The following is a 15346-nucleotide window of genomic DNA, read 5'->3' as shown; positions in this document are numbered from 1 at the left end:
CCAAAATTTTAAGGGAGTAATTACATTGTTATCACATTGCCCTAAGTCCTTTTAATCTTTATAATATTATAATATACGAGTATTTTTAACGATTAATAAATGTCTCTTTCGATGTTCGCAAAAAAATAGAGTATTTTTACAAAGATTGGTAAATTTCTTTTCAATTTATTCAAAAAATAATACTCTCTGTCCGTTTTTAAGTGTCTAGTTTCGTAAGTCCAACTTATTAAGGAGACATCATCATTATACTTTTTACATCAACTTTTACTTCCATGTACCAAAAATAAAAAATAAAGCTTTTACCTCCACTTTCCCTACTTATCTTATATGAAGACATCATTATTATGTTTTTACTCACTAACGTTTCAAAATGGAATCTAATTTTAGGAACAAAATAGAAAACTTATCAACTTTTATCCACTAGCTTTAAAAATGGTCACTTATTAAGGGACAATTCAAAATGAAATACTGGACTTTAAAAGAGGGACGGAGGAAGTAGTAATCACATTGCTACTGCAAGAGATGGTTGCCATTGGTCGGAGATGGCACAAATATTCACCGAAGAGACTACCAGGCCAGAGGTGGCCAAAATAATCACCGGAGATAATTGTCGAAGTTTGGCCCTGTCCGGAGGTGTGGGTTGTCAACCGGAGGTGGAGGTCACTGAAGTTTTGTTGGCGAGAGATGAGGTAGCAGAAGGTTAGTGGCTGTCAATACAGAAAGTGCCTTGAAGTTAATAGCATCAAAGGCCTGAAGAAGACAATCTTGATCAGCTTTCTCTTTCTCTTCTAAAGAGATCTTCCGCTTCGTTCACCAATACTTGGCAATTTGCTCAAGTGCTTATGGATTTTTGACCATGTATTACGTACAATATTTGTTATTACCATAGGTGCATTACCGTAACAGAGGAATGAAATATTCTCATAATTCTCTGTCGATACGACATGATGTTTTCTCCTTCAACTTAAAAACATGAAAATAGCAGGGATTTTTGGCCAACTGAGCCAAGAATAGAAGTGCACAGCATAAAGAGCACGGGGGAAATGAATAATGATGACATAAAATGGCAACCAAACCCTCCTCCCAAGGGCACCTGCTTTGAGAAAATTAAGAACCAAGAAAACCAAGAGTATTCATTGCAGATTGAATTCCTTTATTGAAGTAACAAAACTGAATTAAATTACTGTAACAAAAACGAGAAATTCCCAGATAAATTCTAAAACTGACAGGGCACAGACAACTACATCATATAGACATGGTCACTGCGAATTACTATAAGCACCACTGTATTATCAGGTTCACCTAGCTGCAGAAGCTATAATGGGTACTGTATTATTAACCAGTATCACATTCCAACCTAAGTAATCACTCAGACGAACAGCTTGAGAGAGAGGGAGCACTCATTTACCTAATTCTGATGGGGGAAAGAATGATCAGCCCTATTTGACTGTTAAGACCCATAATGTACAGAAGGCTCTAAAAGGTAAACAACGTAGAGCATAGCCACCCATAAGTATCGTGTATTGGGGTTACCTTCCCACCAGATCAATGGCTCCAAGTATTAGTTAGCCCAGTCGTCGAACCGAGAAAGTGAATTTACAAAATCCCCACTTCAACCTTTTCCTCCTTTTCCACAGCTCCGGAAGAGCCTTCTGTGGCAACAGGCTTATCCAAATCAACAGGAGTACAGCTAGTGTCACTGTTCGGATTATCATCTACCCAGTCCGGAGCCTGAAAAGGCTTTGAACTGGAATCTGTTGAATCTGGTGATCCTCCACTGTCCATTTTGCTATCATCTATGGAAGCATCAGCTGAGGATAGAGAAGGATTGGCTACAGTTGGGTCCCTACTTTTGTTCCGCTCCTCCAGTTCCACTTGAACCTCACCATTTGGTGAAATGGATGGCTTTTCAAGATCAGATGAATCCACTGAATCTGAAGTCTCCCTCCATTCAACCCATTCAGGTGGATTTTCAATCTCTTTGGCTCCGGTTTCACACAAATCGCCCGAAAAATTAACTGATGTGGGTTCTGAACTGGCATTTGGTTCGGGCGGTTGAGAAGTTGCAGTATCAGCTAAATCCTCATCTTTGTCTATGATAACTTCGGCATCACCAACAGTGTTGACAGCTTCGGAGTCATCAATATTAGGTGAGGGAGATGCGATGGAGTCAGCTGAGAGCTCATTTATTGTTCGGTCGTCCTCGAAGGCAAACCAATTGGAATTCGTGAAAAGAGAGCCACTGAAAACATGACAAAAAACAAACACACAAATGTTTAATCAAGTAAATAGCAAAAACTAGGTAATAAGGGTAGAGTAAGGGCAGGCAGGCACAATCTCAGAGCCCCAAAGGGGAAAACATAACATAATTGAAAAGAATTGTTAAAATTTTGGTCATAATCAGGCATTAGCAGGCTATTGTGGTTATTAAACCAAACCTATTGCATAAGGAGCAGGGATACGGAAATGGACCCGGGAAACAAAACGTCTTAAGAGTAGGGACACGGACACAGGGACACGGAAAAAAAAATCTATGTACATTTCTGTAAATATTTATTTTGATATTCATGAGAATATTGTATCAAGAAAGGAACAAAGTTAGGTTATAGTAACTTGCAATATTTAATTTTTGATATTACGAGAATAGCAATTTATTTTGTCAGTATTGATGCCTGTCGTATCCCCACCCGTGTTAAAGTTTTCGACACAGGGTTCCCCTGCTTAAAAAATAACAGAATTAGCAGGACCCATACGTGTCTTGCTGGGTTGCATGTAGTCCGACACAGATAAGGCAACCAGTTGCACGTGTCGTGCTCCATAGCATATTGCTTTCTCCACAAAGAACAGCCAATACAACATTTACCATTGCTCTAAAATCCAACAGAGATTTCCAAAGATAATTCTAAGATGGAAAACCAAAATGGATAAACCAAAACTTCTGAAATTCTACCAAGTTAAATGCATGAATCGTGTCGGGATAGTTGGCAATTGTGCATCAGGAAAAAGACTGTGTTAGCCACGAAAATTTCAAAAACTGCTTAAGAAAAAGTTACTAGGCATAGCCTAAAAGCATGCAGTGCTGGATTTATACCTACTATAAAACAGGGCAGTTTGTCATTTAACTAGTGAAAAGACTACTTTGCCCTCAATCTTTCTTTAACCCTTATTTTTTTGTCATTATTTTGTGGAACCTAAAAAATAGAATACTAAACTAGAAATGGGACCCACAACGTTCAATAAGCAGGAGCATGTGGGCCCCATTCTTGAAGATAATATGCAACATCAATTTTTATCAGACAATAATGGACTCCAAACTCTTTTATTAGTGACCATAAAAAATAAATGATTGAAAATCATTAGAAATTACCAAAAAAATTTGATAGCTGAGACAATGGAGACAATCGACATTATTGATGGAACAATTTGTGGCAACCAAAATACTTCGCATAGTATTGGACAAAAGAAGAATTATGACAAACATGATAGAAGCCAGCGATACGGATAAGAGAGTATTTAAAGTGACACTCAATAGAGATAGTGCAAAAAAAAAAGATAGATTATTAGGCAAAAAAAGCATTTCAAAATGTGATGGGGGGCGATTGATGATGGTAGTTGATGAGGTTAACGATTTTGATGTACAAAGATAATACATATCAACATGATATTGCGGATAAACAGAGTTGCGATAACATGGACCACATGGTTATAATTATAATCCGATAGCATAATCACGTGCGTGATACTATTTATCAATAGCTATTGACGATTGACTTAACTAATATGAAGACCAATTACAAATTGACTCAAAAAACAGGAAAAGGCAAAAACCAGCGAAGATAAGACAATTTCTGCAGAATATCTAATATGAAGACCAATTGCTAAGTATGTGCCCAGCGCTACTATACAGAAAAAAGGGAGAACAATAGGTTGTACTCAATTACAAATAACAGGAAACGTCAAAAAGGCAAAAACCAAGAGGTGCCACCTACCTTTCCCTGTCATCTCCAAGACGAAGCGAAGATAACACAACTTCTGCAGACTCATCATCAAAATATACATCCTGCAAAATAATACAGTAAGGAACCATCTCTAACATCGTAAACGAAAAGGAAAACAGCATTATCAAACTAGAGCGACGTAAAGTAAGTAGAAGATTAACAACATAAACTGTCTATGTGGATATGGTCCACAAACTAAGGTGTGTTAAACCAGACAAAAGCAACAAGTTAACAATTTCAACTTTTCAATGGGACAAGCAAGTATTGCATTGACATTCAAATTTAGACCATTCTCTCCGACAATGGCACTTCATCTCCACTTTCGAATAACTTTTCAGAAGATACTAATTAGACATAATATCAGTAAGAGTAAGTTACAAACTTTATTCTTCAACTTTCAAAGTGGACAATCTTTTTGGGACATCCTAAACTGGAAAAGATAGACAAACAAACTAGGACAGCAGGAGTTTCATCTGGAAACTACAAATATATAAGTTTTTAAGGTACATCTTAAATTAGAAATTGATTAATTAACGTCCAATAACGAATTCAACTTTCTATTGCATATATAACCAAACCAAGGTCAGGTACATCAATTGGCTAGAGCTTGCGGCTTCCTCTACTATAAGATCTTCTAGAAGTAGTGTGAAACTTTTAGTGAAAGGAAGAGTTTTAAGGTTGTTATTTAGTAGCCATCACAAATTTCATTTCCTGCATTAAGATTTAAAACTTGTCGTCAAAGAAAAAGGCAATCAATCAAAATCTCGCGCGATACACCTCTTGCACTTCTAATCCTTCAGAATAGTCAAACTTTCAAATCAAAATTGAACTAGAAATTATGGCGACTATAAAGCAATACTGTGAACCACCTCTTTTATTTTATTGTGGATTCTCCAACTTCCATCTCCCTTGTTTCTCCACCCACGTTACTCATCTATCTAACAAGTGGGGGACCCAGCAATAAAGGTCTCCGTTTACTATATTCTCCCATCCATTCTTTTCATTATTTTACTGATCTTGCATTGACTACTGAGTAGAGTTTCTAAGCTATCCATAGAGTTTTCCAAGACAGTTCATAATACAAGTTACCTTTTTTTTTTTTTACAAGTAAACGATAATATTAATAAAAGGCATTAAGGAACAAGTTACTAATGTCCCTTAGGTTTGAAATTCTTTTTATTTGCATTTCTGCATCAACTATTTACAGTAATGTGATGTATTTTGGAACCATTATTCGTGCTCCACAAAAAACTAATTATTCTTTCCACTTACAGTGTCAGAAAAACCTGGACAAAATCAACACTTGGCCCCATTATCCATAAGAAGCCCCTCTTTGTCCCCTTCAATTATGAGTCTATGACCCTTACGCTTCATGTCGGAATTCAAATAAAGGGGCATGATGAATCACAATTTGAATACTGATTTGACAATTATGTTCCACACCAAACACGACAATCCACCTCCCTCTGAGAGCCTCATATGTGAACAAACACTTCTGAAACAAAGCTTGATTCGAAAGTAAAACATTTGAAGTCCTCGAGGATATCTATTACGCGAGACACGTGTAGGCATAACATGATTCTTCACACTTTACGTACATGGTGGAAACGTAGTACATATGACTACCCAATACTACGTGACATGTGAAAATGGACCTAGAAAGTTTGGATGCAGTAGAAATCACTAATTCAATTTACTGCAATTGTCAATAAACTTTAGCAACCAAACAGTCATTATGTACTGTTAGAGAATGATATTTACATTATTAGATCTTAGATTATGTTGCGTAGTATACTTTTGGTAATTCTCTTGGATATCGATATAAATACATGTGATGTATGGGAGCAAGTTTAGCTTCCATCTTTTCCCCCTCCTATATTTCAGTCACTCTTTCTTCTCCACCTCTTCTCCTTACTCACATTTCAACATTAAACTTGATATCAGAGCTAGGCTTTTGGAGGTTTTTGGAGAAGACTCTCAATTGATCGCCCCGTTGTTTGTGCCATAAGTGTTCCTTGTTCCGTTATGATTACAACGTTAAGGATCCTCTGGTTACCTCTCCATGTGCGGGTAAGGTTCACACATGCGGGGTGTGTTAAGAGTGTTAGAGCTTGTCCAAGATTGATTAATTATAACCTCCAAACTAGTATCAAAGCCTGAGTGGCCTCTCTACTCATTGCACATTGGTTTGGAGTCGGATGCCCTCTTCTCCTTACAAACCCCAATTCGCATTTCAACATTAAACTTATACAACATCACCACTATACTTAAGTTTAGAAGGATTTAGGGAATACGAAAGGGAGCTCAATCAAAGATATAACCAAACAATTACTACTCAGACAAGAATGCAGACTCAGACATACCTCATCATCTCGCTCAAGTGAGCCATGAGCCTGCATGCACCAACAGAAACATTTGTTAATTCAGGAAACAACAGTTCTTACTAACTATTAAACCATTATCTAACCAAGATCATATTCAGATAAACAGTTGTATGAAGATGACAAGGATAGTGAAAAGATCAAATGAAATAGTAAATCTAGAGAAGTCATGACAAACCTCTTCGATATCATCATTGCCATAAATGCCATATCGGAAGGCCTGGCTCAAATTATTTGCTAGAGCTGCTACATCATAATCTCTATCTTGGTAATCATCATCATCACTATCCCTAGTCCGATCATGCAAGGCTGTTGGCCTCCTGTTGTAGTTGAGGAAGCCATATAAGGTAAGATGCAAGTGAATATTATAAATACACAAAAATGAAGGAAAGAGACACGGAAAGGACAATTTAAAGCAGATTAAGTATTATATCGGACAACTAACTTTAGAATGCAAGAACACCCCAATAAGGAAAATTGAAAAATGATGGAAAAGTCGTAACAATTTTCTACGAATCCAAAACACAGAATATTCATTATTTGAATATAAAATTAGAGTAACAGCGACAATTGAAATTCTGAGATAGCAGTAACTTCCACTACAAATGCAAAAGTCCAACTGCCTTCCACTTCCATTTTTTGACGCTGACTTCATTTGCTAAACCAGTAATTTCAACAAACCAGGACTAGAATATTACAAGACAGACCACAAGGAATGTACAGAAAATGCACTATACAGAGGAAACGGTTAGACATATGCCGGATTGCGTCAAGTTTCATACAGGTAAGCTCACCACCAGCGATGTCCAGTCAAAACAATTTTGAGAAGCACAACACTCACATGGCAATCACCGGTCTCATACCTTGGTACCTCAACATACTTAACACCTTTAAGCTTCTGCCCAACAAAAGTGGAAAAAGGAAACGTAATCAATTCTTTGCCTAGAGAAGTGCAAAGGCAGGGCCTATGGAACATGGATCCGCCATTTTGAGCGAAGCACCCATGTTGACATGATCAACACGACGTGACAAGGGTACGGGGGTGGGATAAGAACGTGAATACAGTTGTTCACAACCGAATACAGCTGTATGGCTTTAAATGTTAAAAAATCCTTCAACTTCAGAGGAAAATACCATAAGATGAATAGTCCTCATCGTGTTATCATGCGCAATTCAAGGAAACACACTCCACGATAGATACTATAAAAGTCCATTCATTTATGTCCAAGCAATGGAAATCTAATGAGATTGAGAAAGGCAATACAACTAGGGAAAAAAACACTTAAGAGATGCCTCCCCTCTAAACATGCTGCCAAAACCGAAATTACTTTTTCCAATGCCCACACAATGAATCGGGTGAACCTAATCAGGAAAGAAATACGTTGAGGGAGATTTTCATCATGATCAAGAATTTCCCTGGTTAACCACGTGGTCGTCCCTATCTATTGGCAATAATCCCTCATCGACTCTTTTAGTCACATAATAGAATTAAGAATCAAGCTCCATAGGAAACCTTCAAAACAACTTCAAGTGCAGTGTTCGTGGCCATAATGCTTCCCAAAAAAGACCCCACAGAAACCACATCCCAACAAACCAAATGGCCATTCTTCCCGTTTTCACTACCCTCAAATAGTGGTTATAAACACACAAATCATTTATTTCGATATTACAATAACACATCAACCTCTTTGAACTATTTCAATAATGTATATCAGACATGATGGGGACTGGAAATATACTAGTTCCCAATGTTCAGCTAATATAGGCACACTTTGAATCCGACCACGGGCGTGCATGTATATTTTATAACACAGACAAAAGTTATACCAAAAACAAGAAAATTCTGTAAGAGGAGTTAAGCATCCAACTCAAAACCAATTGGCAATGAGTGGAGAGACTGCCTAGGCTCATATTCTAGTTTCGAAGGTTATAACTAACCAATGAGGGACAAACGCTAAAATAACAAACAGAAATTTATGATAAATGATTTTGTCATGTAGCAGCATGCAAGTTTTCAGATACCATGGAATATCCCTATCGTGTTTTTAAGTCAGAACACAGAGGTTAGCAAAGGCTTATCGCTAGCGCTACCCAAATTAGGGGAGAATATTTGCCATGCTGTCACCAATGCTTCAACTCAACTTGGAATAGAACTCCAACGAAACAAAATATAAATTTATCTGCTTTTGTAGCTTCTTTATTACATGAACATCAGAAAAAAAAAAACATGCTCAACAAAAACTTTGTACCCACGACTTGTATATAAGACATCGAGACAAAATGTGTGTAATTTAGGAACACCTACCCGCATGCCCATTGTTGGACATTTTCCAAAGAGTTGCGCTTGACTAGAACATTTGCATGCCAGTCTACCCATTCACTGTTCTCCTGCCAGGAGTATACGATTACAGACATCAGGATAACATAATGCCACAAATATTATTGCATGGCTGGAAAGGTAAATATAACTCGAGGCCAAGACGACATGGAATTGAACTTCATGTTTGAAATCCATCACTTGCAGTATGTTTTTGGCAATAGACACCTTGAGGAATGTGGTCACAGCAACTCTTAAAACTTAAAACCTTCAACAGTGAGTTATAATGACTGTATTATTATACAAATTAGAGGAGCCAATGCAGTGATTCAGGTCAGGAAAAACCTGTAGATATGCTTGTATGTCACTGTTGTTGTTCCCTACTTGAACAAGCTTGTTAGATATACGAGTTGTGTGTCCAATATTCCCTATCCTCGGTGGCAATTTACCCTCTGCAGGGATGGTAGGCTGAAATATACACATTCAAAAAACCTCAATACCATACTAATTCATCATGCATAACAAGATTAGAACTCACAAAATATGAGCAAAAAACAATATGCATTTATTTTGCCAATAAAAAAGGGAATATAACTATCACCTTATTTGGATCAGCAGCCAATGTGAAGTTAGTTTCTGCTTCAAGAATTTTCCCAACGAGATTACAGTCATTAAGGAGATGTTCAACAAAAGAAGCATTCTTGCTCTCCAAGCAAGACATAATTATGTGCTCTACATGGTGATGCAGAAAATTATTGTATGGGTACCTGCAACCACAATAAAATCAAGTATATAGACACAATGTTAGAAATGCCAATCAAAGGGGAGAAGAAGGGAAGCTGTAAGAAAGGAGTAAACCGAACCGAGTCACTTACTCAAAAAACAAGTCTAAAATGCGTTTTACAGCGCAAAGGCGGATCATTTCCTTTTCAACAGCTTCACTACTAACAGTCATCAAGACTGAGATGAACTCTATAATCTGTAATTTACCATGTTAATTGATAACAAGAATCAAATAGCATTACTTCATATTGACAAGTTCTCTTCAAAAACTCCAACAGGGGGGAGAGAAAACTGAGGCAAAGTGGTGGATCAATCACAGGTCAAATAAACTTTTTTTCTAAAATGTAAAAAAAAAAAAAAAAGAATACCTTCAGACGATGTTTTCCAAGAGGTGGCTGCAACTTGCCATATGTAGTGAGCAACACATTTTCCACTGATGAAACATCCAGAAGCTTGAGTAAATCACCTTCAAGAGCAAAAGAGACGAAAACAGTTACTTCCTTATGACATCATAATTTAACGACGTATAGATTATATTTCCTTGCATGAAACAAGTCTACAACCAGCATCTTGATCCCATGTATGAATTTCAGGGAATATACAAATGCAACCTCAAAACTCATAATTCACTCCTCGTAAACCAATATGTCTGCACCTAAGCGTGGAAAAGAGGCCCTTTAGGGGCACCCCCATGCTCGCATGCTTATAAAATATAGTCGAAAGATCTGGAGCAGTACACAACAGAATATTACTCAAATGTATCTGCGAAGTCCAAAACAATGCACAAGAACCAACTATATACAAAAAAATAAAATTCTACCCTTAAATCTAAAAAAGGGGCTCTCTTTGCTTTCTATCCACAGAAATGGTGCATTGTTTTCATCAGTATCCACATTTGTGTGATTGAGATCAGCACCAACCACCAAGGTCCCCGAACCCCAAGCCTTCGTCCTCCTTTCAACCACTCTACAACTCTTTTAGTAAGGAGGTTCAGCTATAGCTGTAAAAGGCGCACCTGGGCGCAAGGCACATCAAGGCTCAATATTGGGGGCCTAGACGGGGTCCAGGCAGGGCCTAGGCGACCAAGGTGCGCGCCTTTGGAATAGGTGCAAAGCGTGCGTCTGGTGACCCTCTTTCAATTCTCACCAAATTTAATTTTGGAGGGAAACAATGGATCCAAGGTCTTAATCTAAATGCTTAATAACCTCAGTCGTCATTACACCACATTGATCTCTCATTTCTCAGTCTAACGATTCGAACCAGACAATCTCTCTCAGCTCTGTTTCAATGTCGATCTCTCAGCCCCTGATTTCAAATTTGCTCTATCATCTCTCTCATCGTCAACCTCTCACAGCCTCAGAGTGACTCGAGCCAGACAATCTCTTTCAGCCAGTGTTCCATCTCTTCAAACATCCAAGGTAAATTGATGTCTTCTTCTTTTCTTCCTCTCCATCTCCTCCTTCCCAATTCCCAGTGATTTCTTTTTCTCTTTGCACATCCATGACTGAGGAAAATTCTCGAAGATCGCTATAACTAGTCATACAAGATGATACCTTAGTTACCCAAAGCGCAAATTGTTCTGGTGCAAGGAACGGAAATGGGGACATAGTATGCCACATGCCCTGAATTGGGGTATGGTGGGGCTGTTACCCTACAGTTACCATATAAGAATGTACTTGTTTTATGAAATACAGTAAATAGATTATCATCTTTATCGATGTAAAACATATTTCTGAAACATTTTGACAAACTTCTTTCAAAATTATTTCGCTTAAACTGGATTAAGAAAAAAAACTGCTCAATTAAACCTCCATTTCTTGGTTCCTTACATTTTGTTTTCTTGTCCTAAAGAGAATATTTTTTGCTAAGCCTCCTAAAGAAAATGTTAAGGAAACAAATAGGGAAAACGAAAATCGAATTGACTTGGACAGATAATAAACCCACGCCAAAACAGGGAACCAGGGTTTCAAATAGAATATCACTTAGATAAAATTCACTACTGGAACTTCAAAATGTGTTAGGGCATTGGCAATCCATGACAGGTTGATACAAAGAAGTGTGTCAGATATGAGGAGGCTAGGGTGGATATATACAAAAGTGGGAAACATAAGATCACGGATGAACAAACAAATTAGGAAAACAATTTTGAGATTGCATGATTGAGTATAACAAAGGCAACAAATTGGACCAGAGAAGAGTGATACACATCGTTGGGAATGCTAGCCAACATGGTTAGAAAACAATACTCAAAAATGAAAATCAATCCTTAAGACCTTCAAAGCTCTGCTAAAACAAAGAATTTCATCAGGATCAAATAAAAACTCATGCCAACACCCGACTTACTAGACCAAGTAAAGTCCATTTAAAATAGTAGGAGGCCCTTGTTGTTGGAGAGATAATCAAAGGTGTTTCGGGTGCTAATAGGCCCTAGAACACAAATGAGTAATACAAATTGATAAGAGTAAAAAATATCAAAAACTAAACTCCCCTCACCCAAGAATGCTAGACACAAACTCCTAAGACTACCCCCTCAAGACCCGACTTGTTACGTAGTATCTCTAAGCGCGGCATCCCCAACAGTTTGGTGAAAACATCCGCTATTTGAGCACCAGGAGTAGCTACTGCACCACTATTCATTCTTGAACAAGATGGCAATCTACTTCAATGTGCTTAGTCCTCTCATGGAAAACAGGGTTAGATGCAGTACGGATCGCTGCTTGATTAATCACAACACATTCATGGGCAATTGCACACCAAAACCCATAATTCCACTCATCAAGGCTCACTCCTGTAACCTGGAGGGGGCCCAAGCGAGGCGATTTGACAAAGGCTTGGTTGCCCGCCTTTCGAAAAGGCGCAAGGCGTGCACCTAGTGAGCCTCTTTCAATTCGCACGAAATTTAATTCTAAAAGAAAATATAGCTAAGGTCTTAACCTAAGGGCTAAATAATCGTCACACATCATTACACCATGTTGATCTCTCGTCTCTCAATCAAACGGCTCGAACCAAACAAAACCTCTCAGCTTACGTTTCAAATATTGGATGATTTTCTTTTACTGAATTTGACGTTTTAGTTCTTCTCTATGCAAGAATTGTTGACTATTTGGCATTTAGTAGAGGATTTTATGGATTTTTACAGGGTACGATTTCTAAACTCCATTGTCTTAGTGTTAATTATTTGCAAAATTGGTTTGATATTTTTGCTATTTTTTCTCGCCTAAGTGCGCCTCAATTCAATAAGGCCTCACACCTAGACCCAATAGACCTTTGCGCCTCAATAAACCTCTCGCCCTTATACCTATATCAAACCCTATCTCCTCAAGTAAGGACCGCACCCAAACAATCTCTCGTGTAATTGAACCATAGCTTTGAATTCCACTTCTGCACTTGACCTTGCAACAACTGTCTCCTCCTTGATTTTCCAAGTAACAAGATTTCCACTAAGCAATACACAATATCTAGATGTGGCAGTGGCAGTGGCATTGGAAGAACTAACAGCCATTGCAAATAAATCATTGCCCAACATAATACAGAAACTCAACAAGAAGCCAAAAGTTAACAACTAACAACCAACCAAAATTCCAATAAACACAAACAACTAATCACCATGCAATAAGTGCATCAAGCGCATCAACAGCGAACGATAACATAACCAGTCACCACAAACTGCAGTACCCAACAGAACACAACTAATCCCGTCATAGTAAATCAAGTAAACCAACACCGGGATTCAGCGAAATCAGAACAAACTGAAACAACAAACCAGATAGAGATGAGTAGTTCAAAGAGGTCAAGTGGACCCTACATGACCAGAAATCGAGCAACACCAGAGATCAATTGACCGCTGGTATGGTTGAACAATGTACGATGGCAAATGACGACCAACAGAGGTCGAAGGGTGTGCTTCTGGCGATGACAAGATCAAAAAGTCAACAGAAACCAAACAATATCGAGTGAGGTCGATCGATTGAATGGTGTAAACGATGGACTATAAGCCAAACACATTTTGTTCTAAAAAAATCGAATGTGCTGAATATAGGAAAAGAATATAGACCATGACAAAGGATTTCTCTAGAAAATATAATCGTGGAAACGAGACGTCGAAATAGCAGGTGAAATTTCGGACTATACAAATTTGACAATTTTCCACCTAAAGGCGAAGGACAACAAGAACAAGAGCTTGAGGAAATATCAGAGGATGCCTTACCTAGACTCCCCAGCATGCCCTCTACAGTCTCTGGATTAGCACTTGTTGTCGATCCCGAATTCAGCTGGCGGCTGTATATATGGTATGTCCCCAAGGTCAATCTCCTGGGGTCTAACAAAGAGATGAATACGGACAACGAGTTCACCAAAACAGAATTAGGTCGCAAGTCCTCCAGAGCATGACGAAAGAGTCTTCCAATAAAACTGGGAAAGCACCAAACAGCAAACAAGTACGTTATTAACAAAGGGAAATAAGTCGATGACATAAATCTGGGAGAAGTCATACAAGATGGGAACAAAATTTCAATGACACCTTGGGCTGGAGATTTTAGCAGCTAAGCCCGGGGGAGCATATCGAGTTATAGCACAGAGCGTTTCTGCTGCATTAGCATGCACTTCAGGACAATCCTACAATCAATATTATAAAAACAACAATTGAAGTGCAATATATAGCAGTTGCAAAAGAATACAAATAAGACTCTAGTAAATTTAGTCCGCATTTATAAGCTCAAAAAGGCAGCCATGTACACGTGGAAAGATAGCTCTATAGTAACTAGAACAGATGAACCAAAAATAAATTTAAACAGTGCCCAGCATCATCTCCCCTGGCAAATATTTACAACTCCTTCATGAGTCAAAAAAGGAGGAACAGTTAAATGCATGGAGAAGTTCAACTAATAACTAAGTCAATTTGATAAGCACGTTGGTGATTGATTGCCCACAACTAATCATACAAAAGTTGACTACAACACCTCCGTTGGGACCCTTTATGATGGGTTCGAACAGTCTGTAGATCTCCCAAATAAAAAATCAATGATACATTTTCTAGTGAATTTACCTACCGTGCCCAAAGAGAAACGAGCAACAAGAAGCCCAAAGAGACTTGAGCAACAACAGGCTCAATAGACTCGAGCAATAAACAGCCAAAACAGGTTATACCAAAATTCATAAAAGCCAATATCTGTCAGTCCAATAATGCAACTTACTGATGCACTGAACTTATCGACAATCATCTCCAGCACATCCGTATCATCTAACCACTTCAATGAGTCTGTGTAAGTAGTATACAGATGCTCATCAGCACCAATTAGACGAATCAAAACCTGTTCAACAAAAAAAATAAACATTAGCAAGGGGTGCAAATTGAGGAAAACAAAACAGGGACAAATGTTTCACGTCAAACCTCCATGATGGACGTTATACCAATAAGGTCAACCAGCTTCCTAATAATTTCCTGGTGAGCCTAATTGAGCACACAATCAAGATATCAGCACAATACCAAGTGTAGAACGAGAAAAAATAAGTAAATAATAGTACTTCTTCAAGCAGCATTCATAATTTAGCACAGAGACCACATAAAATTTGGACACAATGTATTACTCTTTTATAATAAAGACTACACTAAATTAACCTTTTATATGTAAAAGCATGATAAATCACATATATGCATATTGTGTACACAAGAGACGGGATTTAGATATATAAATCAGTTCCGTGAGTGTGTGGGTGTATCTGTTTGCAAGTAACGAGAGGGGGCTCTTAAAGATGTTAATATGGTATATGGGAGAAATGCAGCAAGTCAATGAAGTGCAACATAGTGTGACCAAATTCTGCAAGTTTCTTAGACCGGAGAAGGTAAATGGAAAAATAATCTACCCAAA

General features: G+C 38.0%; 1 protein-coding gene across 2 annotated transcripts in view; it reads right to left on the bottom strand.

Annotated features, from left to right (window-relative positions):
* Nucleotides 1-1132: 1132 nt before the first annotated feature.
* LOC131312119 (uncharacterized) overlaps nt 1133-15346 on the bottom strand; it is a 30512-nt gene continuing 16298 nt past the window's right edge. For both annotated transcript variants that reach the window (XM_058339878.1, XM_058339883.1), the window contains exons 7-19: nt 14869-14928; nt 14672-14788; nt 13999-14093; nt 13687-13889; nt 9848-9945; nt 9572-9675; nt 9298-9463; nt 9042-9164; nt 8685-8767; nt 6558-6699; nt 6362-6391; nt 3990-4060; nt 1133-2242 (exon numbers count right to left, since the gene is read on the bottom strand). In XM_058339878.1, coding sequence (XP_058195861.1) covers nt 1597-2242; nt 3990-4060; nt 6362-6391; nt 6558-6699; nt 8685-8767; nt 9042-9164; nt 9298-9463; nt 9572-9675; nt 9848-9945; nt 13687-13889; nt 13999-14093; nt 14672-14788; nt 14869-14928 — 1938 coding nt within the window. In that variant the 3' untranslated portion in view covers nt 1133-1596. The remainder of the gene's footprint in view (nt 2243-3989; nt 4061-6361; nt 6392-6557; nt 6700-8684; nt 8768-9041; nt 9165-9297; nt 9464-9571; nt 9676-9847; nt 9946-13686; nt 13890-13998; nt 14094-14671; nt 14789-14868; nt 14929-15346) is intronic.

Source organism: Rhododendron vialii, chromosome 2a (assembly GCF_030253575.1).
Source record: "Rhododendron vialii isolate Sample 1 chromosome 2a, ASM3025357v1".
In the NCBI taxonomy this organism is placed as follows: domain Eukaryota; kingdom Viridiplantae; phylum Streptophyta; class Magnoliopsida; order Ericales; family Ericaceae; genus Rhododendron; species Rhododendron vialii.
The sequence above is the reverse complement of the archived record's forward strand: the minus strand, read 5'-3'. Positions and strand labels throughout refer to the sequence as shown.